Source organism: Geotrypetes seraphini, chromosome 5 (genome assembly GCF_902459505.1).
Source record: "Geotrypetes seraphini chromosome 5, aGeoSer1.1, whole genome shotgun sequence".
NCBI lineage: Eukaryota > Metazoa > Chordata > Amphibia > Gymnophiona > Dermophiidae > Geotrypetes > Geotrypetes seraphini.
In genome coordinates, this window is record NC_047088.1 from 222,743,772 (window position 1) to 222,769,858 (window position 26,087).

The window sequence follows — 26,087 nt, forward strand, 5'->3', positions numbered from 1 at the left end:
GAGACTTCCCCCAGATTTTATATAGGTCACCCAAAGTTAGGTACCTTACCCTAATGAAGGTTCTGTTTGCTTGGAAATGAAGCAATGATATTATGGGTTAATTAAACCTTTCTTTTTTTTTTTTCTTTTCTTTAATTGGCTGTGTGGGTGTGCCAAAACCATTTGTTTATTTATACTCAGGCCATCTGTGATTGCGTTTTCTACTGTTTGTGGCAGTAAAACAGATAGAAGCGACCCTAGGCCACTGTAAATACAAGCCAGGCAGTACCAGTGTGCCCACGATGAGGAAGACTATCCTTAAAGAATTTTAGTGATGACAACTCATAGTAATTTATGAGGATGAAGAAGACTTAGAGGCTGAGGTGCTAAAATGTAATGATGAATTTATCATGTAATAAAAGTGTTTACTGCATGGAAAATACATTCTTATGTAATATTTACCTTACCTATTAAGTCACAATACATGGTATTACTACAAGCATTTTATATATTAATGAGACTATCCATGCTAATATGGTAATGGGGGCATGCTAATGAAGGATAATCAGCTCTTCACTTACTCATACTTAAGGTTACCAGATATCTGGATTTCCCCGGACATTTTCTCCGTTTCAAGGACATGTCCGGAGGTCTGGACGGCTTTTCAAAACCTGACACTTTGGCATTTCACATACTGGGCTTGATGATGGCCACCCTGGAGGCTGTCCTCTGAGCGAGGGTGCATATGCATCCTTTCCAGGATTCCCTTCTCTCCCCCACCCCTCCAATGACATTCTCTACAAATGCAGCTTCCCTGATCATGGGGAGCATGGAACAGCTTACGTTGGTGGCTCCAGGGGGAAACCTTGTTGTTTCGGGTCCTGTAATCCATTGGATTCCAGAAACTTCATTACTCTCTCTTTTAAAAGCATTTTCATTAATTTACTTACAACAGAAGTCAAACTTACCGGCCTGTAGTTCCCTACTTCTTCCTCACTTCCGCTTTTCATTCGTCTGGTACCACTCACAACTCTAGTGAAGCATTAAAAAGGTCAGCCAGTGGAGCCAGCAGAACTTCTCTCAGTACCCTTGGATGTACATTATTCGGCTACATAACTTTGTCCACCTTTAGTCTAGTTAGTTTCTCACGAACACACTCCTTTGAAAATTGTCCAGGATTTACCACATCTCCATTTCTATTTGCATTTGTCTTTTGCAGTTCCACTTTCAGCCCTTCAGTTGTGAACACAGAACATAAATATTTATTAAGCAATTCAGCCTTATCTTTATCATCTTCTATATATTTCTCCCCTTCACTTTGAGGCCATAAGTTTAACATATATTGAGCCTGTGGTCAGTCCTACTTGCCCAATTAGTCATCCCAGTGCTTTGTTTTTTGAGCACCATGTTCCTTTTTCTCTTGACCTCCTCTGAGAAAAAAAATTCCAGGCATCCACCACCCTTTCTGCAAAAAAAAAAAAAAAAAAGAGTATTTCCTGATGCTGCCAGTATGATTTCTTAACAGGGAGGTTACACAGTTCCTAATCTTTGTATGTGGTTTGATAAGTAGTGAAAAAGATGGAAATATTTAAGGGTGATGGTGTTTGCCATGTGGAGTGCCTCAGAACTTCTTCCTGTCACCCATTCCTTTTAATTTTTATGTATTCTTCGAGATCAGTGAAATTAGACATAGGGGAACACCTGTATTCTTAGGCAGATGATATATTTTTAATATTTACATTATCAGGAGATGCACCGCTATGGAGGTCCAAAATTGTGTCGTGCATTGAAAATAAGACATGGGCTTAATCTAACAAGCTAAGGCTGAATATTACTAAGACAGAAATTCTTTTGATGGGAAAGATAGTTTGGATATAGTTAGGTAATCAAAAGTTTTAGGTTTTATAGATTCTTCTTTATCTTGTGAAGCTCAAATGAACCACTTATATACAAAAGTGTTTCATTATGTTAATTTAATTGAAGATTGTTCGCCCTTACTTTCATGACTCACAATTTACAGTATTAGTTAAAGCCCTGATCTCTTTTTTTGGAATTTCATCAAAATTGTTACAAAAAACTGCAGCTGATATAGGGCTGCGACACAGTTGTTCAATGGTCTTTGTCATAAATCATATAGAGACAGACTTAGGGCTCCTTTTACTAAGCTGTGATAGCAGTTTTAGAATGCGCTTAGCGCGCACAGAATTGTCACGCCTGCTAGACACTAATGCCAGCATTGATCGGGCGTTAGTTCTAGCCGCGTAGCGCGGGTTTAGTACGTGCGGCAATTCTGCACGTGCTAAAAATGCTATCGCAGCTTAGTAAAAGGAGCCATTAGAGACCTCAATATGTATACTTTGGAAGAAAGGCGGGAGACAGGGGATATGATTAAAATGTTTAAATATCTCAGTAGCATTAATGTACAGGAGGTGAGCTTTTTCAAATGAAGGAAAATTCCAGCATGATGAAGTTAAGAAGTGATAGGTTCAGGTGTAATCTAAGGAAATACTTTTTTACAGAAAGGGTGATAGCTGTATTGGAATAGTCTCCTGGTAGAGGTGGTGGAGACAAGAACTGTGTCTGAATTCAAGAAAGTGTGGGACAGGCATGTGGGATCTCTAAGGGAGATGAGATAGTGGATGCTGCAGATGGGCAGTCTGGATTGGGCCATTTGGCCTTTATCTGCCTTCATGTTTCTATGTAACTCCACTGTTGGTAGCAGTTCACTGGCTCCTGATGAAAGCTCGTATAATATTCAAGCTGGCATGCTTAACATTTAAGATGACCTAGAGCAGGGGTGTCACACTCAATCACATAAGGGGCCGAAATGCAAACATAGGCTGAATTTTTTATTAAGATACTTAGGGGTCCTTTTATTAAGGTACGCAAACCAATTTAGCGAGTGGTAAAGATTAGCACATGATAAATGCGCACCTTAATAAAAGGACCCCTTAGTCTTGTAGAAGTATAGGGTTACAACCTCTCCAATCCCACACCAGCTCTGTGATATAAACAAAATAAATAAAAAATACTTTTCCTCTCTTTTAGGTCCTAGTTCATGCTTGCTGTCTAACACCAGCTCTGGCAGGATACACATTTCAAATTTGACATATTGTAATCACAAAACAGAAAATAAAATTATTTTTTCTACCTTTTGTTGCCTGGTCATTATTCAAATCATGTTGGTCCCAAGCTCTGGTTGTCTTCTGATAGCTCGCTTGCCAGGGTCTCCTGGCCATTTATCGTTTCCTTCTTTCTCCGTGCTAACCATCCATCCTCCATCTCTGTCTCCCCTTCCGTTTCTCTTCCCTCCCCTGGAGGTCTGACATCTTTCCTTTTTTTCGTCTCCATCCCTGCAGCTGCAGCGATGAACCCCACTATCCCCAGATCCACCATCTCTCCCTTTCTCAACTACTCTTTCATCCAGCATCTCTCCCTCCTTCCCCATCACCCCAGGGTCCACTATCTCTCCTTTTCTCTTCCCAACTACCCTCTTATCCAATATCTCTATCCCCCCCACATCATCCCTTGTGTCCAACTTCTCTCCTTTTCTGTTCCTTCCTTCCCTCTCTCCATCCCATTGTCCACCATCTCTCTCCCTCTCCTCTGTTTTTAGAACCATTATTTATTCCCCTCCCCCCACCCTCAATCCGGCATATGCACATCTCTTTGGACCACTCCTTCCCTCCTTGTACTTCTACACCAGGGTCTCCCCGCCCCCACCACCACCACCTCCGAAGGCCTGCATGTTTTCCCCCTTCTTTCTAGCACCCTCCGGCTTCCCGACCTCACCTTCAAAGCAGCCTGCATAGGATCACTGGTCAGCTGTAGCGATCCTAACAAGCTGCCATCGGCCTCCACAGCACATTTCCTCTGCCACGACCCCATCCCTTCTCTGACGTACGGGACTGTGGCAGAAGGAACATGCTGCGGAGGCTACGGCAGCCTATTAGGATTGTTACAGCCGGTGAGTCATTAAGTTATTGGATGAATAAAAGAGTCATTGAGGGCCTCTTTTACAAAGCCACGCTAGTGGCTGCTGTGCGATAACGGCCCCAAAGCCCATAGAGATTTAAAGGGCTTAGGGGCTGTTGCCATGCGGCAGCTGCTAGAGTGGCTTTGTAAAACAGGCCCTGAGTTATTGGATGAATAAAAGGACATTTTATGTAATAGATTGTGTCCACCAGTCTATTTAGGACAATTCCACTCCTTATTTTGCATCTCAAGTCAACTCCACTTCAAATAGTACATACTGTAAAAATTTTAGGCGTAACGTTCGATGAAAAATTAACTTACCAACATCAGATCAACTGTGTAGTACAAAGATGCTTCCATCGACTTCGAATGATACACTCTGAGGCAAGTCTTCTAGAACCTTCATCCTTGAACATCCCCATATACTCTCTTGTTATATCAGGAATAGACTACTATAATTCCCTCTGTAAAGGAATCAAACAAAAAGAACTAAGAAGATTACAAATAATTCAAAATTCAGCAATTAAACTCATAACAAACTCAAAAAAATATGACCATGTAACACCATTACTGATTAAGGCACACTGGTTGCTGATCTCCTACAGAATAACCTATAAAATATTATTCCTGACCTTTAAGACCAAACACTCACAAGCCAGAATTCATAAATAGACTACTCATCCCCTAAACTCCTACCAGAGCACTCCAAATCCCAAAATTAACAACTCCTAGTAACACTGTCACCCCTACAGATAATATACGATACCACACATTCATTGATCTTCTCAGTCACGAGCCCCCAACTTTGGAATTTAATGCCTACTCATCTTCGGGAAGAATCAGCACTCAATAGATTTTTTTTAAAAATATTTAATTCTTTATTGATTTTCAAATTTTGACAGTGCAATACAACTATGTTAAACATGAGCATTATACATAACGCACTTAAAATACACAAAATTAATACATTACCAATCCTTTTCTCCCTCCCTTCCTCACATAACTATTACACTGCATATCCATATATTATTGCAATATTATAGATAATTACCTTTAGCAATCCCACATACCTTCCCTCCCCCCCCCCCTCCGGATGAGTAAGGAATCTTACAGAATTTTACAAATTCCTTAGCACTTGATAGATTTAAATCAAACCTAAAGACATTCTTGTTCAAAGACACATTTGATTTATCCCCTCTTCTCTCAGATATAATCTTCCCTTCCTTATGTACTTACCCTTTATGTCTTTTTTTTCTGTACTGTACTTCTTCCCCTGTTTCCCTCTTGTTTGAACTGTTTATCTTCTTATGTCAATCAAATGTTTAATTTTAAGTACATATGTGTCCTGTAATGAATCCAGTTTGTATATCCCACAATTTTATAATTTTATTGGTGCAATCCGCTTAGAAATTAGATAAGTGGGATAACAAATTTTTAATAAACTTGAAATGTATATAAAATCTAGATTAGATTAGATTAAATCTTAGAGTGCTTAGAGGCATACTTGTGTGTGAGTAAGGCTGAGGAGGTTGAATACCTTTGCGTGTTAGTGAAGTTAGTCTTTAAAGCTTGAATAATCTGATGCATATGTGAAATAAATATTTATGTGTCTCTGTTAAGGAGGTATGAAAAACAATGGTATGGAAACTCCCTTTTGTGAAGCTGCGTTAGGCTTTTTTATCACCGACCATGGAAGTAAAAGTTCCAACACTCATAGAATTCCTATGAGTGTCAGAGCTTTTACTGCCACAGCCGGTGATAAAAATACAGTTAATGCGGCTTCATAAAAGGGGGGGCTGGGGATGTTATTTGATACTTCTTTACTAATATACTGTAGTTTTGCGAGCACACAATTGATGCTGATGGTTTACAACAATATGAATGCTTTTCATGGTTGTGGTGTAAAGCGATTACTTTAATACAAATTTATTGAAAAAGAAATATAATGGTATGCAAAAGTCTAGAATAGGTTGTTTGAAATGTGGAATTTCATTACCATTGGCATTTATTTCATTTCCATTTTTAAAATTTGTGCTTAATTAGTGTTTGTGGCTTCCTGCACAATGATTCTGTAATGACGTTTCAGTCATATAGAAACATAGAAAGATGATGGCACATGAAGGCCCAATGGCCCATCTAGTCTGCCCATCCGCAATTACCATTATCTCTTTCTCTCTCTGAGAGATCCCATGTGCCTGTTCCAGGCCCTCTTGAATTCAGACACAGTCTCTGTTTCCACCACCTCTTCCGGGAGACTGTTCCACACATCTACCATCCTTTCTGTAAAAAAGTATTTCCTCAGATTACTCCGGAGCCTCTTAACTTCATCCTATGCCCTCTAATTGCAGAGTTTCCTTTCAAATGAAAGAGACTCGACACATGCACATTTATATTACATACTAGCTGATGGCCCGGCGTTGCACGGGTATTTAATTATAGCAATAACACTGTAAATGGATTCAAATAAAGATACTTTATAGTGGTGAATAAAAATATTTTATAAAAAGTACAATATTCAAATTATAATGTGAAATATTTGACAAAATGAATACAATACAACTAACACAAAACTTGATTATAAACAACATTTTTAGTTTCACCTCCAGGAGCAAGAACATATACATTATTGGGTGAACCCACCCTTCCCACGTGTGCAGGTGGGCCGCGAGACCCCCAGAACATATCACCCCAGGTAGTGAGGGATCTGCATACCAAGTTTCGTTCAAATCGGTCTCACAGCTTCTTACATTTTTTCCATTGACTTGAATGGGTGAAATCTGATTTTCTGTTTGTAGCTCCGCCCATGTGTGCAGGTGGGCCGCGAGACCCCCAGAACATATCACCCCAGGTAGTGAGGGATCTGCATACCAAGTTTCGTTCAAATCGGTCCCACAGCTTTTTACATTTTTTCCATTGACTTGAATGGGTGAAATCTGATTTTCTGTTTGTAGCTCCGCCCACATGTGCAGGTGGGCCGCGAGACACCCAGAACATATCACCCCCGGTAGTGAGGGATCTGCATACCAATTTTCGTTCAAATCGGTCCCACAGCTTTTTACATTTTTTCCATTGACTTGAATGGGTGAAATCTGATTTTCTGTTTGTAGCTCCGCCCACGTGTGCAGGTGGGCCGCGAGACCCCCAGAACATATCACCCCCGGTAGTGAGGGATCTGCATACCAAGTTTCGTTCAAATCGGTCCCACAGCTTATTACATTTTTTCCATTGACTTGAATGGGTGAAATCTGATTTTCTGTTTGTAGCTCCGCCCACGTGTGCATGTGGGCCGCGAGACCCCCAGAACATATCACCTCTGGTAGTGAGGGATCTGCATACCAAGTTTCGTTCAAATCGGTCAAGCCGCTTTTGAATTAATGTGAGAATGGCATCTTTTTACATTTTTTCCATTGACATGAATGGGTGAAATGTGATTTTCTGTTTGTAGCTCCGCCCACGTATTCAGGTGGGCCGCGAGACCCCCAGAACATATCACCCCAGGTAGTGAGGGATCTGCATACCAAGTTTCGTTCAAATCGGTCAAGCCGTTTTTGAATTACTGTGAGAATGGCAGCTTTTTACATTTTTTCCATTGACATGAATGGGTGAAATCTGATTTTCTGTTTGTAGCTCAGCCCACGTGTGCAGGTGGGCCGCGAGACCCCCAGAACATATCATCCCAGGTAGTGAGGGATCTGCATACCAAGTTTCGTTCAAATCGGTCAAGCCGTTTTTGCGTGATCGCGGCACATACACACATACATACACACATACCTCCGATTTTATATATATAGATGTATTTAAATGTCTCTATCATATCTCCCCTCTCCTGCCTTTCCTCCAAAGTATACAGATTGAGATCTTTAAGTCTGTCCCCATATGCCTTATCACGAAGACCACACACCATTTTAGTAGCCTTCTTCTGGACCGACTCTATCCTTTTTATATCTTTTTGAAGAGGCGGCCTCCAGAATTGTATGCATTATTCTAAATGAGTTCTCACCAGAGTATTATACAGAGGTATCAATACCTCCTTTTTCCTACTGGCCATACCTCTCCCTATGCAACCTAGCATCCTTCTAGCTTTCGCCGTCACCTTTTCAACCTGTTTGGCCACCTTAAGATCATCACATACAATCACAATCAAATCCTGCTCTTCCGTCGTGCACATAGGTTCTTCACCATAGAAACATAGAAACATGATGGTATATGTAATATGATGTTAAAGCCAAACTATGTAATATGATGGCATATGCATATTACATATGTGAAACAGCATAAAACACAGATACTGATCTACACAATGCAATTTCAGTGTACTATTTAGATGAAGGTGCCTAGAAAAACAGTACCTACTGCATATCATTCAAAACTAGGCGCTGTTTGTAGAACTGCTCCTAGCGGTACCTAAATCAAGTTAAGCGCCAGTAGGAATGTACAGCTTAAGCACCAGTATTTTAGGCAACTAACTCACTCTACACCTAAACGCCACCCCTATCCATGCCTACTTTTCAGGTAGGCATCTTAGGTGTAGACGCCTACCGTGAGATGGTAGACGCCTACCGGCTATTTAATTTTGTAACTGTTTTTTTTAGTTGGTTTTTAATGGTACTCTCAATTATCAGTGCCAATTGAAAAGAAATTAAGTTAGGCACCTTACTACACCACTAGTACAATTTATATTCTGCAAGAGCTGCCATGCTTACATTACCTCTCTACTTAAGTCACTTCACTGGCTTCCCATTTCCATAGTTCAAACTTCTCTTTCTGATCTTCAAGTGCACCCATTCTGCAGCCCCTCAATATCTATCACCTCTTATTTCCCCCTATGCTCCCCCCTATCGTTTCCTTCTCCTCTACTGCCAAATCTAGACACCATCCCTTCTATCTTGCTGGAGCATATGCATGGAACAGACTGCCAGGTTCCTTCTCTAGCAGTATTCAAATCCAAGCTAAAGGCCCACTTTTTTTTTAGGCTGCTTTCAACTCCTAACTCCCACTCACCATAAAATTACCTATGTCCATCCTATCATTCTCTCTTCAAGAAACTCCTCAACCCCTATATGTCCTGTCTGTCTTTCCAAATTAGATTGTAAGTTTTTCCAAGCATGTTAAATGTATAGCACTGCATACACCTTTCAGCGCTACAGACATGATAAATAGTAGTAGTAGTCTAGATGAAGAAACTGCCATTCCACAGTTGTGAAACCACTCCCTGAGAAGCTGAGGTGAGGTGAGCTTGTGGTCAGAATTATGTAACTGTGATTGGCTGACGTTGGATCCTCTACTGCTGCATGATCTGATTCTATTTGTTAAGCAGCAGACAATATGCATGTAGGTCGTGCATCTGATATACCGCCTTTCTGTGATACAACCAAAGCATATGTATTATACACAGGTACTTTCTCTATCCCTAGTTCATATCCAGCATACAAAATTAATTGCATACTGATGCTTCAAAACAGCATTAAAAGCTGTTTATTCCAGTCTTTTGCAAATCACTGTGAGCCTGTGCAATATAAAGCTATAGCAGATAATCCTCAGTCCTTGTTATGCTTTCCAAGCATGTTTATAGACCATTGCCAGTAATTTGCACAACAGGAGAAAAAGAAATCAAAAAGACAAATGCTTTGCTCCTCTTATACTACTGTCAAAGTCAATCTATCATCCTCTAAAAGCCAAATCATGTTTTGTTGTTTAGAGCCAGGAGCTTTAATATTACCAGATTATATAAAGGGCTATCTTATCTTTAAGGGGAAAGGCAGATGGCCACTGGGGAAGATGATGATCTCTAGAGCATGATTTTACCATGGTTACCTGAATAAAATCACACAGCTTTGGCCCAAAAATGAGATTTTAGTAGGCTTTGACGAACGGGAATTTCTTATATTATGTAGGGCAGTCAGAAACTGGTTGAGATTTTGTTTCTAGGTTTTAAAATAAATTAACTAAAGCTATTCTAGAAATGCATTAAGAAGAGTAGTTGCTAACTTGCTTTAAGGGGAAAGCATGGAATTTTTGCCCTTAGGGCATACTAAAAGGATAAATCCTGTGTCATTTGCCCTTAATGCACATTAGTTTATTGTAATGCATGCTACATAATAAAGAGATGCAAAGTATACAAATGCATGCAAGTACTTTAATATTATGCAGATTGGATAATGCAGCTTCTGTTGAACTTTGTATGATGTGTTACTTGGAGAAGGTTGAGCTGGCTTTGTTTTTCCTTTCTATGAACATCAAACTGAAACATCAAGCTGCAGTTCCAGGGGCATCTTAAAGAAACTGAAGTATTTCACAATCCATAAGAACATAAGAATAGCCTACTGGGTCAGACTAATGGTCCATCAAGCTAATCCAGGTTACTAGTACCTGGCCAAAACCCAAGGAGTATCAATATTCCGTGCTACTAATCCAGGGCACGCATTATAATCTCAGTCAGTACTCACAACTATATCTCTCAGTGCTGCTCTCTCTTCTTAATAAATTGCTTTAGTCAAACTATCAGGGCTTCAGACATGCCATTTGGTCATCACACAATTTTTTGTATTTGCTTGGTTGCCAAAATTCTTCTCACTGGCTATAGCTTCTTCACTAGCCCCTACTCAATATGTTTCACAATTTTTGGGGGTTTTTTAAAGCGTTTACCCCTTCACAACTTATTCTGCACCATCCCGATCCACATAGAAATTTTTTTGGTTAAGATGGCCGCTGCGTGTACTTCCTCCCTGGGGGGAGGTACTTATAAGGGAGGAAGTACACGCAGCGGCCATCTTATCCAAAAAAATTTCTATGTGGATCGGGATGGTGCAGAATAAGTTGTGAAGGTGTAAGCGCCTGTTTTTAAATGTATAATTAGACATTGGCTCCTAAATAAATTAAGTTATAAGAGTTTAAGAGTTAAATATTTTATATGTTTCGTAGGGGACCTTTTCATGAAGCAGCCTGTCGGCGAAACATGTCGGATATGACAGGTCCCTTTCCCGATGAGATAAGATCATCAAGAAAAAAAATATAATAAGATAAGTTTTAACCAGTTTTTATAATGGTTAAGTTATTGACATTAAGCACTTTAATAAGTTTGAGATATAATGAAGCACTTTAAAAAAACCAAAAAATTGTGAAACATATTGAGTAGGGGCTAGTGAAGAAGCCATAGCCAGTGAGAAGAATTATGGCAACTAATCCAGGGCAAGCATTGGCTTCCCCCATGTCTTTCTCAATAACAGACTATGGACATTTCCTTCAGGAAATTGTCCAAACCTTTCTTATAACCAGCTACGCTATCCGCTCTTACCACATCCTCTGGCCATGCATTCCAGAGCTTAACTATTTTCTGAGTGAAAAAAGTTTCCTCATATTGGTTTTAAAAGTATTTCCCTGTAACTTCATTGAGTGTCTCCTAGTCTTAGTCATTTTTGATGGAGTGAAAAATCGATCCACTTGTACCCGTTCTGTTTCACTGAGGATTTTGTAGACTTCAATCATATCTCCCCTCAGCTGTCTCTTTTCCAAGCTGAAGAGTCCTAACCTTTTTAGTCTTTCCTCATATGAAAGGAGTTTCATCCCCTTTATCATCTTGGTCACTCTTCTTGAACCTTCCCCAATGACCCCCAAAGATACCCCTTCCCATCAAACAAGCATTCCCCATCCCACTAAATATAACCCTATATCCCCTCTTCTCACAACAGGCACCCCACCCCCACATAGACTCTACCCCAGACCTTCTGGTTCAATATGATATCTAGTGGTGGGGGGCAACAGCTAATCCCAGTAACTCTTGCCTTCTAGACTCCCAAATTCAAAATGGCACTCATTGGCTCCTAGCAGTATCCTCGTAGTACTATCACTAGGATTATGCTGCCACATATGGGTACATAGTCTTTATTTGACAACATGACTGCTAGCAGTAGTACCATGAAACTAACACTGAGAGTTGACCAGTGCCAATTTGAATCTCACAGCTGAAAGGGCAGGAGCACCTGGGAACACTCCTATCCCATAGAGACAGACACCAGTGATTGTACTCTGATGGATGTCTTCAGAGGGAGTGGGAGATTTTGCTGGGGGATTAAGATGGGGGGAGGGGAGATCCACACAGCACTTACCTCAAGCCCCTTTTAGATGGGCAACTGGATTGTTAAATTTTAGCCTTGGCACCTTTTGGTTGTCATGGTGATCAGCAGAAGCTAGTGGAAACAAAATGATATTCATAAATCTGGCCTCAGTCTGATATCATCAACTTTTAATGCAGGGATGATGTGAAAATTTGTGAACATCTATAGATAATACAGTTTCTGTCTCCACTAAAAAAGGGCAAGTGTGAGGTTAATTAAGTGAAAGCATTAAACTTCTGTTGTCCTCACACTTCCAAACTTGGGATTTCCAAGGATGTGTAAACTCTCTTCAGCCTTGGGTAATTAAAGCTGATAAGCTTATTAAAAGAACCAGACTTTTTCAGAATTTGTGTATCTTCTTGGTAATTAAATGCTATTGAAAATATTTCCTTCTTAGAAATTCAGATTTAATTTGTTTCAACTACTATTTCATTGAAAACATTTGAGCACTGCGGCATTTAAGAAAAGAGGGGGGTTACAAAAGAGAGAAATATAGGGCTCCTTTTACGAAGGTGCGCTAGCGTTTTTATCGCATGCACTGGATTAGCACGTGCTATAGTGCGCGCTAGCTAAAAAACTACCACCTGCTCAAGAGGAGGTGATAGCGGATAGCGCGTGCGGCATTTTAGCATGCGCTATTCCATGCGTTAAGGCCCTAACGCGCCTTCATAAAAGGAGCCCATAGTGTAGTGAGATGTTACTTCTTTCTGGATGATACGTATTGAGTCCATGGTCAGTCCTACTTGCTCAGGCATTGGCACCGAATATCAGTGGTGCCCAGATAATTCCTGGATCCACCCTACCTCTATCCTTGGACCATCTCAGCACTAACTAGGGATGGAAAAGAAAATGTTCATTTTATGTTACATCCTATGACATTTAGGAAAAATTCTGTTTTGTTCAGGCCCCCTTCCTCCCCTTTTTGGCATCACAAGAGACAATAGAATGAAATTTTTCTGCTCCCCTTCCCCATAGCTCCTCCAATCCCCACTCCCTAAGCCCCCAGGACCTACCTGAATCCCTAATGGTGCAGTGGGGATCCATTGGGGCAAATTTTCACCCTAGTCTCATGGTACGCAAGATTAGGGTAAAAGGTCATAGCCACCATAATGGATATGGCTGTGGCCGTGGGTAGGAGTGAGGAGGCATCACTCCTGCACCATAAAACCCCTGCTGGACCATCAAGGATTGAAGTAAGTCGGGGGAGAGGGGGCTGTCATTGCTGCATCTGCCATTGGGAAATGAAAACCAGCCTGGTTTCATTTGTCAACAACAGGAAATGGCAGTGGAAATGCCATTTACATTACTTCTGTTGGAAACAGCTGCTCATCCCTAGCACTAGCTACTCATAAATAGCGCCGCAGTTCTCTGATTGGATATACAGCAGCAGTATTTGGGTTTGTGCTGCTGAAAATCATTATGACCTTACCTACAGTATCCTTATAAGTCCCACTGAATATAAAAACATGATGGCAGATAAAGGCCAAATGGTCCATCCAGTCTACCAATCCAGAGCATCTTCTTCTCTCTGTGAGAATGCCTGTCCCATGCTTTCTTGAATTCAGACATAATATTTCTCTCCACCACCTCTACCAGGACTATTGAATGCATCTATCACCCTTTCTGTAAAAAAGTATTTCTTAGATTTCAAGTTTTATTTAAAATTTGATAAATTGCTTAATCAAACTTCTAAGCTTTCTCCTGAGCCTGTAACCTAACTTCATCCTATGCCCTCTCATTCTAGAGTTTTCATTCATTTGAAAAAGGCTCACCTCCTGAATTTTAATGCCACAGAGATATTTAAAAGTCTCAATTACATCCCCTCTCTCCTGCCTTTCTTCCAGAGTATACATATTGAGGTCTGTAAGCTTGTCCCCATATGCTTTATGATAAAGGCCACTGACCAATTCTGCAGCCACCCTCCATCTTATTTATATCTTTTTGAAGGTGCATCAACCTCTTTGATTCTTAGCCACTTCCACCATTATGATTTTAGGTAAACTGAACTTCTGCTGTCTACACTTATTCATATCTAATACAAATCATCATTATGATACCTACAGAACATAAAAGAAGTTTGGAATTGAATAGAAACTTGGAAAAGTGTATTTTATGGGCTTTACATGCCTGCCATAAAATTCTCTAGACTTTGGACACTTTTGCACTTTGTATGTTTTGCAAAAGGCAATACAAGGGTAAATTCATCTGTCCAGCTGTGTTTTACTTTTTCTCATATTTATTTGATACTGTATGCAGGGCCAGTTCTCAAATAGATGCTAGGGAGCGGGCCCCCAAATTTGCTTGCAAGTTGAACCTCTGTCAGCTTCAGGCATATTTGGGGCCTCAGTGACATGGGGACCCAGTGCAATTGCCCTGTTTGCCGACCCCTAATGCCGGCCCTGACTGCATGTCCTAGCAAAATCTACATGACTTAAAATAAGTAAAAAAAATTAGAGATGCAGGTTACAATGGTGAGTGCAATACAAAAATTATGGGGGAATGAATATAATGTTTGCAATCTGCAAATAAAAACATACAATGGAGGAGGGAGGGTATGAACAATAACAGCTCCTGGGGTCAGCTCATCAGGTGCCAAAAAGCAGAAGAGAGCTCTAACTTAAGGAAAACTTGCCCACAATAGTAAGTCTTCAAATTTATAAAATTGTCTAGGACATAGGTCATATGTGCAACCTTGTGCATATATGTCCTGTACATTCATAGGTTTTTTTCTACCTGTGGCCCATATGCTCAAAACTCATCATGTGATTAACAATCATCACTAAACCAGTTTAGCATCAAAGTATTTCAGCTATTGATGCACAAAACAGCAAATCGTGGTGTTTTCCATGGTTTGCAGCAGCTTCTGATAATTGTATGCAAATGTACTATATTGAGCTCATCAGTATTAAAATGAGCACTCCAATCGATGCCCACACGATGCACAAAATGAAGCACTGGCCTTTAATGATCCAAATTTGGTGACAGATCAGGAGGTGCCAATAGCGTTGAAACACGTGTATTAGAAGCATATACTGGCAAGTCTGGGACGCCAATTGCATATGGAAATTCATAAAAATACTTTTTTATGGAATTGAATCATAATATAGGGGTATGTAAAGATTGCATCTTATGCATGTGTGTTAAAGGCGCATCTCATGTGCGCTGGTTAAAGCTGCTGTGAAAATTCAAAGTCACAACACCTGACTTTTCACTTTTCCAACTGCTGCAACCAGCATAGGAAAATCATTTTTACGACCACAACACAAACAATAAGGAAAAAGTGCCAGTCCTTTTAATCACTTTTGCGACATGAACATCTTATGGCTATAAAAGCATATGACGCACACCTAGAATGCGTAACTATGATATAGCTTTTCCTGGCGCATGTGCATATTTGTGTCTCTATATTTGATGCATTCTGGGCATCTGTCAGTTGCTTTCTTCAATGACTCTGCAAAATTCATTTGCATGTGAAATTGTTTGAACAGCAATCACTGTTTTCAAATTGGGCTTTTACTGGCCCCACAGTGACCTGCAGGATTTTAATGGTGATTTTAGAGCATCCGGCCCTGTGTGAGGCATTCTACTCTGTATGCTACTCAGGGGTTTTGTAGGCAACAGCGTGAGTTCCTTGTGCTTTCTACAAAATTTCTCCGACTATGGAAAGACATTTGCCAAGTGGAAAGGATTTACAGAATTATAAAAATATGTGCTTTGGAAACAGTGCATTCCTAATTTCCTTTGAACTAAACCAACTTGAATTCTGCATAATGATCATTGCTCAAGTAAGCCCAAACTTGATTGACATAATTATGAGCTTACTAAGGTATGATCATGTTTAAAAACTAACACGTAAGATTTAAGCTAATAAAAGTTTCTTTACTCCATAAGAATAGAAGGAAGGAAAGTTATTTTTTCAGAAATCCTACAGTTTAAGAAAGGAAAGCATATGAAAAACAAACTTTTCTTCCATTCAGAACTGAATATGACAGATAAGGTCCATTTAGCCTGCTCAATTTCCATGTGATTACAATACCATAGGAAGCCCCCCCCTTGATCCTTTCCTTGTGAAGAGTGGCTCACATGGAGAAGAGGAGTGGCCTAGTGGTTAGAGCTGCTGCCTCAGCACCCTGAGTTTGTAAGTAGAGAATGACACGGTGACATAATTCATCACCGTTCCCGTCCCCACGGATAACCGCGGGAAATAATCCCATGTCATTTTCTAGTGTCTATTTCAACCTCAGTCCTTCTACACCAGCATTCTTCAAAGCAAAGCTTATGGGTACGAGGTTGTGGCCATCCATACTCTGATTCATCCCTCTCTCCTTAAAGAATGACATGAAGATGGTTTCCCGCGGTTATCCGCGGGGACGGGAACGGTGATGAATTTTGTCACCGTGTCATTCTCTAGTTGTAAGTTCAATTCCCACTGCAGCTCCTTGTGACTGTGGACAAGACATTTAACACTTCATTGCCCCAGGTACAAAATAAATACCTGTCTAAAATATGTAAACCACTTTGTGTAACCACACAATCCATTCCCTTTACCTTATCTCACACATTGTTCAATTATGGTACAATATTTGTCTCCACCATATTTGAAAGGCTGATCCCAAAAGGAGAGCCGTCTTTGAATTCCTACTTTGTTTGGTCTACTGCTCTGTTTTTGTTTTGCCTATATGTAGGCTTCAATAGTGTGCCTAGTTTATAGACTAGTAGCACAAACATATGATTGGTGCCAATAAATAGCACATGCCAGGTGCTATTCTACAAACAGTACACTGAAAATGTTTAGCATGCAACTGTCAGGGGGACATACACATTGGTGAGTCATGGGAATATCATCAATGCAACTTATAGAATACTATCAATTGCACACATGGTTCTAACTGACAAATACCTGCCACATTATAGATTTCTTCTTACTGAATATTGCAATAGAATTTACCTAGAGATGAGTTTTCTTTATTTATGTACTGCTCATTTTTACTATTTTTGTTTTCCATAAGAAGACAAGATGATATTGTTTTTGGGAGGAATATATATTTGTGATTTTACTAGTTAGTGCCTGCAGGATGAGATTAAGATTCAATGATGGAAAAAGCTGGCACATGGGAGGATGAAAATGGAATTCTCCCTTGGAGGAGGCCTCACTCATGGACTTACCGCATATACTCGAATATAAAATGGGATTTTGGGCCAATAAATTGGCCCAAACATGGGAGTTCTTGTTTATATTTGGGTCAGCACCCCCTCCCAGACATATTGCAGGCTGCCGCTAGGCTCTGCCCCCTGCCCCCTCCCTGCCCTGTCCATCGTACCTCCTATGCCAGTCTCTAGTGGTCCAGAGATGCAGCGAGCAGCGAGCTTTCCGCACTCCTGCCCCGCTGCTAACCCAGTCGGTCAGTGGCTGCCACAAGTTCTGATTTCTTCAGCCGCTGAGCAGCACCGAGCAGGAGCGCTCTTTGGCGCTGCTGCTCAGCACTGAGAAGCTTCCTGACTGGCTCCCACGAATTACCTAAAAGACAGGTCGTCCAAGTGCCAATAATCAAACTGACTTTCTGGACGTATCCAGGGACTTTTTAGGCCTCTGAATGCTGCTGTGCACCCAGAGCTAAAAAGGGCATATCTGGAGGAGTGGCTAAAGTGGTATTTGGGCAGGAGGTGGGCCAACCTAGACTTAGTTGTCCTGCAGGGATAATTGAATGTTTCACAAGCCTTCCTGAATGAAATGTATACGTTGTGAGTTAGATGATGTAAAAGCAGGTATAAGTGCCAAAAAGGTATCCAAAGTGACCAGATAACCACTGCAGAGACAATGTAAAGACCCTCACACATTCCCCCAGTGATCACTGACCCCTCATACTGCCACAAATATCAGAATAAAAATGTACATACCTGTCTCCGGAACATCAGCACCTGCTACAGGAAAGCCTAGTAGAGCTGCATATAGGTGTCTTAAGTAACTTTGGGTGTGGGCTAGCGAACCATAGAGAAGAGGACCCAGGTCCAAAAGCCACTCTAACTACTAAGTTCATGGTAGAAAATGTGGGCCCACCAAAAAAAACCAAAACCCTACTTTACTGCCATATAGGTGGCACCTGCAGCCATAAGGGCTATTGGGGTTGAAAACAGATGGGTATAGTGTGTTTGGGGGTGTTTTGGGTGGGCTCACCATACCCTATAAGAGAGTTCTGGAGAGATGTTTATGTGGCACCCTTTTTGTGAAGTTCACAAAAGTGCCCTATAAGGTGCCCCACTGCTCTATTGCCATGTCTGGGTGGCTAGTCCATCACAATGCTGGCCCCTCCCTTGTCCAAATGGTCTTTTTCTGGGCGTTTGGGACTTAGACAAATTTTTGGTCTGGATGATCAGATCTCTCGCAAAGTTACTAGAACCATCTTCTTTAAATACTCTTAGCCACTCTCTAGTAATTTCATGCATAGACTATTGCAATGCCCTTTGCCTCCAGATCATGCAAAACACTGCTATAAAAATCATATATAATGCAAAAAAAAAATACGACCATGTATCTCCCCTCCTATACAAAGCACATTGGCTGCCAGTAGAACATAGAATAAGCTACAAAATCCTTCTACTCACATTCAAAACCTGTCTAAGCAGTCAACCAGAATTCATCAATAATCTTCTCATTCCCTACAATCCTTCTAAAGCCCTCCGTTCCATGAACCAGAATCTCCTCACAATTCCATCTTTAAAACATATAAATACTCATGAGATCAAATAACTTTGCCGTATCAGCACCATCCCTTTGGAACTCCATACCCAATTATCTGAGTGAAGAAAAAAGTCTACCTCATTTCAAGGCAAAATTAAAAACATTTCTATTCCAGGATGCCTTTGAAACATAACTGCCCTTATAAGGGCTAAAATTCAAAATTCTTAATTCCTTCATTCCATAATTTTATCTTGCAAGTTTACTTTACAACCTACTGTTTGTCCCTTACTTGTTCTTCTTTCCTATAAAATATTGTAGTTCTTCCCTTTTTACCTCTCGTTCCTGTTTGTTATAAATTGAAGTCTTTTGGCTACTAATTTCCCCTTTTTGTCATATGTCGTTTAGTCCTTAATCCTGTTTTTGTAAATGTATAATGTTTGATATTTTTATCATTGAACACCGCTCAGAAATTTGATTGAGCGGTATAAGAAATTTTAATAAATTTGAAACTTGATGTTCAGATAGAGGATTTTTGGGGAAAAAAATTCTAGCGCCATACATCCAAATTGGACTTACCCCTCCTCTATTAAACCGTGCTAGCAGTTTTAGCGCAGAGAGCTGCACTGATGGCCTGCCCTGCTCCCGACACTCATTGAGTTTCTATGAGCATCGGGAGCAGCGCGGGCAATTCAGCGTAGCTCTCTGCACTAAAACCACTAGCGTGGTGTAATAGAAGAGGCCCTTAGATGCTTCTTTTGATTATGCTCCTCCACAGGTTTAAATAATACAGTTGAATGGCAAGCCTTTTTTTTAAATAATAGGACTTTTCTTCCTGTTTGAGCAGGTTTGATTTTGTACTTGAAATTGCAAAATTTCCTGTTTGTTTGACACAATGGGCTTCTTTTACTAAGATGTGCTACCGTTTTTAGCGCACGCTAACCCCGCGCTACATGGAAAATACTAACGCCAGCTCTATGGAAGTGTTAGCGTCTAGCACGCGCGGCAATGTAGCATGCACTTAAACCGCTAGCGCACCTTAGTAAAAGGAGCCCAATGAGATTTGCAAAGTGCCTGTGAGTACAGTAAAATAAAACCTCGTGAATGATTGGTTGATTTTGAGAGCGTCTGTATGAAAACCTGACATCATTAATGCCATTTTCCGGAGCAGTTTTCATACCGGTTTTTTTCCTGACACAGCGGCTTTGTCCGCGAAACAAGGCTCTTGTTTAGTATACAGCTTTCCAGTTACATTTGTGATAGCCATCATGAAGGATGTTCTCCATCTGCAGTGGATTGCGGCTTTTGTTGGAGGATTATAAAGTTTGGTTCAGATAAGTGACTGCAAATTGTATACTCTGGTTTATTTTTCATGTACTTTACCTATGGGGAAAGCACTGAAGCTTTATTTTTTGCCATTAGATTTAAGTGTGGGTTTTTGAAGAACAGGTTTTTCTCATATGATTTCAAGTTTTTTACGGTTCTGTTTTATCCCACTTAATGACTGAGCCAATGATAAGAAAGGTGGCTATGATATATGGCACATATATTTAGAGTTGCACTTAAGCCTCTGAGGCTCATTCTGTTTAAAATTTTGATATTTAAACTTTTCATGACAAAACATCAACCTATAGCAAACTTTTGAATTCACTATTAGTACAGACTTTAAGTTTGTTTCTGTTTAAACTTTAGTAAAATAAAGATATCGCAAGATAATTTAACCCATACAATAATTTTTTCCAGAGGCAAAAACTCTGTTACCTGTGTGACAGTAGAATTGTATATTACATATGCTTTTCCTATCTACCTCATCATGAATTTAAAAAAAAAATTAATTTCTAATGTTTCAAATATCCTTGACAAAACAATCACATGGCAGTCTGATGCATAGTGGGGGTTCCGCTCATGAATGATGTATAATACCGGAGAGATTAATTTATATGGAAATTCTATATATATAAATGGAAGTATGCAACTGGTTTATTTTTAAAGTAATCAGTATGCATCAGTACTGACTATTAGGCATCACTGTGGGGCACTTAACACTCTATGGAAAATGTGTGCTCAACAGGGCAGGGACACAAGATTATCAGTACTAATATAGCAGAATTAAAATGTATTTATACAAACATTAGAAAGCTGGCTAGTGTCTGCTGTGCATCTTAAAATGCCCCAGAGAGCATAAGTGGCATAGCCAGAAGCTTCAAAGCACATAGTCCATGCAGACATAAGCCTTTTATAGTTCATGGGCATTCACCGAGAAATGGTGAGCATAATAAAGAAGAGGCCTAATCTCAATCAGAAAAGCTTTATAAAATTATTTTGTGCAAGTAATACGCGTGATTTCATGTTAACTCTACTTGTTTTCCAAGTATTAATGGTTATTGTGAGACTGGCCATCAACTAACCTTTTCTTTCCTCTGTCCATTAGTCATACTGTGATGTCATAATCCATGTTTGTAACACCCAAGCACACTACTTTAGAAGTTATTGTCCATTGTCTATATTGAATAGAGAGGGAAGCTGTCTCAACAAAAGAATCAGCCTCTTAGTTTTAGCAAGCAAGTTTCTAAGGACACTATTCTTAATAGCAATGAAAACATAAAATTAGGTCATTAAAATCTATGTATGAAAGCTGGTATATATTCAAGCCTATCAAAACTGTATATGTGATTTAATCATTTTAGTTGCATTTCAGATGAACACAATTTTATAATTCAGTTTGAAATTTTACTCGGTGAGAAATGTATAGATTTATGTTTGTCTGCCCCATAAAGAGAATGCACACTCTATCCCACATGCCATTGATTTAAATGACTGAGCAGAGAGAGGAACTAGAGATGCGATTATAGCGTTGAAGACCAGTTATGAAAATGTCACAGTGTGGTCACTATATCAATGTGATTGTTACTGATATCATCCTGCTAAATTTCTTCCAACTCAGCAGATACAATTAACTTCCCAGGAAACAGATCTGATCATAAGACTATCCAGGGAACTGACTCACCCAAGTCAGGATTTTTTTGCCAAATAAAATAATCAAATTTAAAAAAAACTTTTTCTGAGTGAGCCACAAAATCTTAAAACAATTAAAGATCTAAAGGAGTAGTTAGAATATTGCATTATTGTTAAAGTATAGTATCAGTTATGCATGCCAAATCTGGAGGGCTCCTTTGCATACAATCATACCCCTTCATTGCCCTCTTCCAGTGTTTGCATGAACTTCAGCATTAGTGCCATAACACAGGTTTTAATATTTGTTTGCAATTTTTAGTGGTTGTTAAGACATCTCCCCAAAATGTCTGGAGCCCCCATTCCCCCCTGACATCCCCAGACCTCCCTAAATTCCCCCCACATCCCCCAACATTCCTGGACCCCTCAACATTCCCAGACACCCCCCCAACATCCCATTTCCCAACATTTTTGGACACTCCCCTAACATCCTCGACACTCCCGTACCTTCAGATGACAAATTGGCAAGAGGGAAGCCTACTCCCTCCTCCAATCCCTTTCCAAATAGCATCTGACCTTGAAAAAGAAGCCTGCTTAGTGTGGCCTTCTAAACCGAATCTCCTGCCCACTGTCTGATCCAGAGCATTCTGTGGGCAGAGACAGAATAGACAGAAACCTTGCTCATGACCCTGATCATGTCATATAGAGTTTCTGCCACATAATTAACCCCTGAAAGAACTATCTGAGGATCATTGTTGCACTCTATTGCTGGAATTCGACTTAGCTGAGTATGACAAGCATGTGCCACAAATGAAGCTACTGCTGCAGCTTTAATTCCTAGTGCCAGGGTTTCAAACTGTCTCTTGAGGATCATGTCCACCTTGCAATCCTGTGTATCCTTTAACATCACACTCCCTTCACTGGGTAAGGAAGTTTGCTTGGTGATTTGGGCTACCAGCAAATTCACCTTAGGCTGAATAAACATGTACTGAAAGTTGGGAGTCATTAGGTAGAGTTTAGACATAGTCTTAGCCACCCTTAGAGAGCCCTCCAGGACTTCCCAGTACAATATACCATAATTACTACTACTAGTACTTATTATTTCTATAGCACTACTAGACATATGAAGCGCTGTACATCAAAACATAGAAGAAACAGTCCCTGCTAAAAGAACTTACAAACTGGACAAGAAGGTGCATCTATACACAGTTTTCAGGTGGAGGAAATACAGAGGGAATGATAAGACAGATATTGCTGTGCTTGTACTGGTACTCCAGAATACATAGAAGGTGTGCCTCCTGGGTATGTGTGACAGAATGGAGTACCTATCACTTGCCAGCAGAGGGAGCCCGAGCAGTGGAGCCCATTGAGGCTGACAGGAGAGCTGATTTGCATAAAAGCTGCAAGTATTGCTGGGAGCTGTCCACTCACCCCGAGTGGATTGTGCTGCTGAAAAGAACAGCTCCCAGCACAGAGCACTCAGCTGGAGAAATGCTGACTTCTGATCTAACTCCTGGTAAGATTTAAAAGCCAGTGCTGATTGGCTGCTAGGGGGAGTTGGTGGTGTGGTGAGGCTAGTGCAATGGAGAATAAAAGCCTGGTGGTGGGTTTATCTGTGTTGATCTTTATACTAGCATAGTGATCTGGCCCTGTTGTGAAGCCCAGTGGTAGGAGGCTCTGTGAGAATCTATATATCAGCAGGAAAGAGCTAAGAGTAATTGGAGGGCCCAGTAAGAGACTGGAATCAAGAAAGTGGCTCAGGCTTGACAACTGCTGGTGGGGATGCAAGAGGCCAGGGAATGAGAAACTGGTGGTGGCACCACAAGAGGCAGCTGGAAGAGATGGCAGTGTCCAAGGCTGAGGGGACCAGGTGGCTGATTGGCAGTGGTACCGGCAGGGCTGGTGGCAACTAGCGGAAAGACTGGTGATGGCACCAAGAGCTGTTCAAAGACTCCTTGGGAAGCAGCATGAGAGACCCTGGGAGCATTGGCCAAGATCTAAGGAGCATCTGGTGGAGGGATTGGCTGGGATGATGGAAACTGGCAGAGTGACCAGTAAATGGCACCGGAAGTTGCTGAAGATGAAGAGGGCCAATGGAGGGTTGGAGGAAGAACCTGAGAAGACCTGGAGGAGACGGAATCCAGGGAGGGCTTGGGGAAAGACCAGGAGTTGAGAAGACCTAGTCATGGACTTTAACAGAATGTATGCTGTATGTATGTTTAACCCTGTGTTGTATTGTTATGTTTTTAACTGAACCAGGCCCTGTCACATGACAGTGTACCAATCCTATCTGATGCTACAAAAGCATGTCACAAGCAGATGCATCTTACAAGTTTCTTGAACTATAGCAGCTGGTTGACAATATAGTGGCGCTGGTCTTCGATAGTACTGCTAGCAACAGTGGGTTAGCTTAGTGAAGTCTAAATGCGATAGAAAGAACATGGTTTGAGCTATAGAACCGCTCATAACCGAGAACATGAGGCCTGAGGGAATTCTAATTTCAGTTCCTGCAGTGATTCAGTAATAATGCTTGGGAGTAAAGTTGCCTTGAACAGGCGATGCACAGTAGGACCCTTCCCCAGTCAAGGGTGACCACCATCTCCTGACCGGTAGTCTCATGCTGAGAACCAGAATCTGCATCAGTCCCCCCTGTCAGGACTGGTTAGCCTGGCCACTCTACTCCGCTGCACCAGGCCCAGCTTCCTGGGACAATAAAGGCATGGAGACAGACCCCCCAATCCTCGCAGTTGATCTCCGACTGAATATCCTGGTCCTGTTCTGGGTCTGTCTCTGAGTAGGGAGTGCTCTGAGGAAAATACCCTGTATGCGCAACCATAGGCACGCCTGGATCAGATGTGGGAGTACTCCTGCAATTTAAATAGGCATTTCATATCAGACTCATAAAATCAGGAGTAAAGACCTGCCCTGTCGACTCAAAAGATCCCAGCAGGGACTCCTTTTGTGTCCTCTTTAAACCAGGCAGAAATTCTCAGACGTGTGACTTTTTCCCAAGGGGAAAAAAAAAACTAGCAAGGATTACCTTTGTCTGAATCAGAGTGCTTCTGCTCACAAAGAGCAGCATCAATGTACAGACAAAGATTCCTTAGAAACACCGTCTTTTTAAAAAGAAATGTTTACACGGAAAGCCTGAGGATACAGGTCTCCCCAAGAGAGAATCTGTGATTAAACACAGGTTAGAACAGGCTCACTGAACAATATTGCTTCCTTCACTGTGTCAAACAAGCGATTGCCTGAAAGTGTAGAACCTATACAATGACAAAGCGGTAGTATTCCGAGACATTAAAAAAAAAACCCATATACTGCATACTGAATCGTGCAGAAAGAAAGTGTGACGCCAGAGTGAGGCTTGAAACCAATGCGAGAGGAGTATTGGAGCAGCAGAATGAGGCTTGAAATGCACTGAGAGAGTCTATAGAACACCAGAATGAGGCTTGAAATACACTGAGAGACGATGCTGTTGGAGTACCAAAAAAAGGCTTGGACTACTCAGAGAGAGACGATCGAAACACCAGGATGAATACGACAAATAAAAACAAAAAGACATACACACACACGCTCCAGGAAAGTAGCACCAAAAAAAGCCCAATCCGCCAACGCCACAAATTTTTTCTACCTCCGGTCCTCAAAAGTAGCCCAATTTGGTGGGAAACACTCCCCGCTGGTAACACTGACGTCAAGACTCGTAGGACGCCGTCCCTATAAAGGAGGCGAGCGGGGCGGAGCGGAGCAGTTGGTTCAGGAGCAGCGCGCGGTGGAAACGAGTTGGGATGTGCTTTTGGCGGTCTTTACTGCCTCGCGTGATGCTGAGAGTTTGGAGCTAAACGGTGACCGGTCTCGCGCGTGGCTTAGTTTTTCATTTCCTCTTTTTGTTGTTTTTTTTTTTTTATTATTATTTTTTAAACTTACTTTTGCTGAAAGTGAAGAAAAGTTCACCTCAATGAAGGAAAGAAGAACTAGCCAAAAACTATCGGGCAAATCTGTGATGGATCCGAACCAGAACATGAAGTGCAAGATAGTGGTGGTGGGAGACAGCCAGTGTGGGAAGACCGCTCTCCTGCACGTCTTTGCCAAGGATTCCTTCCCCGAGGTACTTCCAGGATCCAGCCTGCCTCCGAAGCTTTCTTCCCTTTGTCATCAGCTGCTGGAAAAAGTTGATCGGATGTCTAGTTGCTCCTACTACCCGGGATACAAATGTCCTTTTTAAAAGGCATTTGAAGCGTGTGTGTGTGTGTGTGCTAGTCAATGTGTTAACTTGCCATTTCGTAGGGACTTTAAACCCATTACTTGCAATAGAATCGCACATGATCAATGGTGTTAGATCGATGCACTGTGTGCGAGGAGATAACTAATCTCGGGGTTTGCGCCCCCCC

General features: G+C 41.1%; 1 protein-coding gene and 1 long non-coding RNA gene across 2 annotated transcripts in view; one reads left to right on the forward strand and one right to left on the reverse strand.

Annotated features, from left to right (window-relative positions):
• Window positions 1-419: 419 nt before the first annotated feature.
• On the reverse strand, window positions 420-25,376 carry LOC117361522. Its single transcript, XR_004539677.1, has 4 exons — window positions 25,331-25,376; window positions 12,060-12,140; window positions 4,276-4,418; window positions 420-1,444 (listed from the first exon to the last, which is right to left on the reverse strand). It is a non-coding gene; the product is annotated as an uncharacterized LOC117361522 (long non-coding RNA).
• RND3 (Rho family GTPase 3) overlaps window positions 25,214-26,087 on the forward strand; it is a 37,318-nt gene continuing 36,444 nt past the window's right edge. The window contains exon 1 of the mRNA XM_033946971.1: window positions 25,214-25,804. Coding sequence (XP_033802862.1) covers window positions 25,655-25,804 — 150 coding nt within the window. The 5' untranslated portion in view covers window positions 25,214-25,654. The remainder of the gene's footprint in view (window positions 25,805-26,087) is intronic.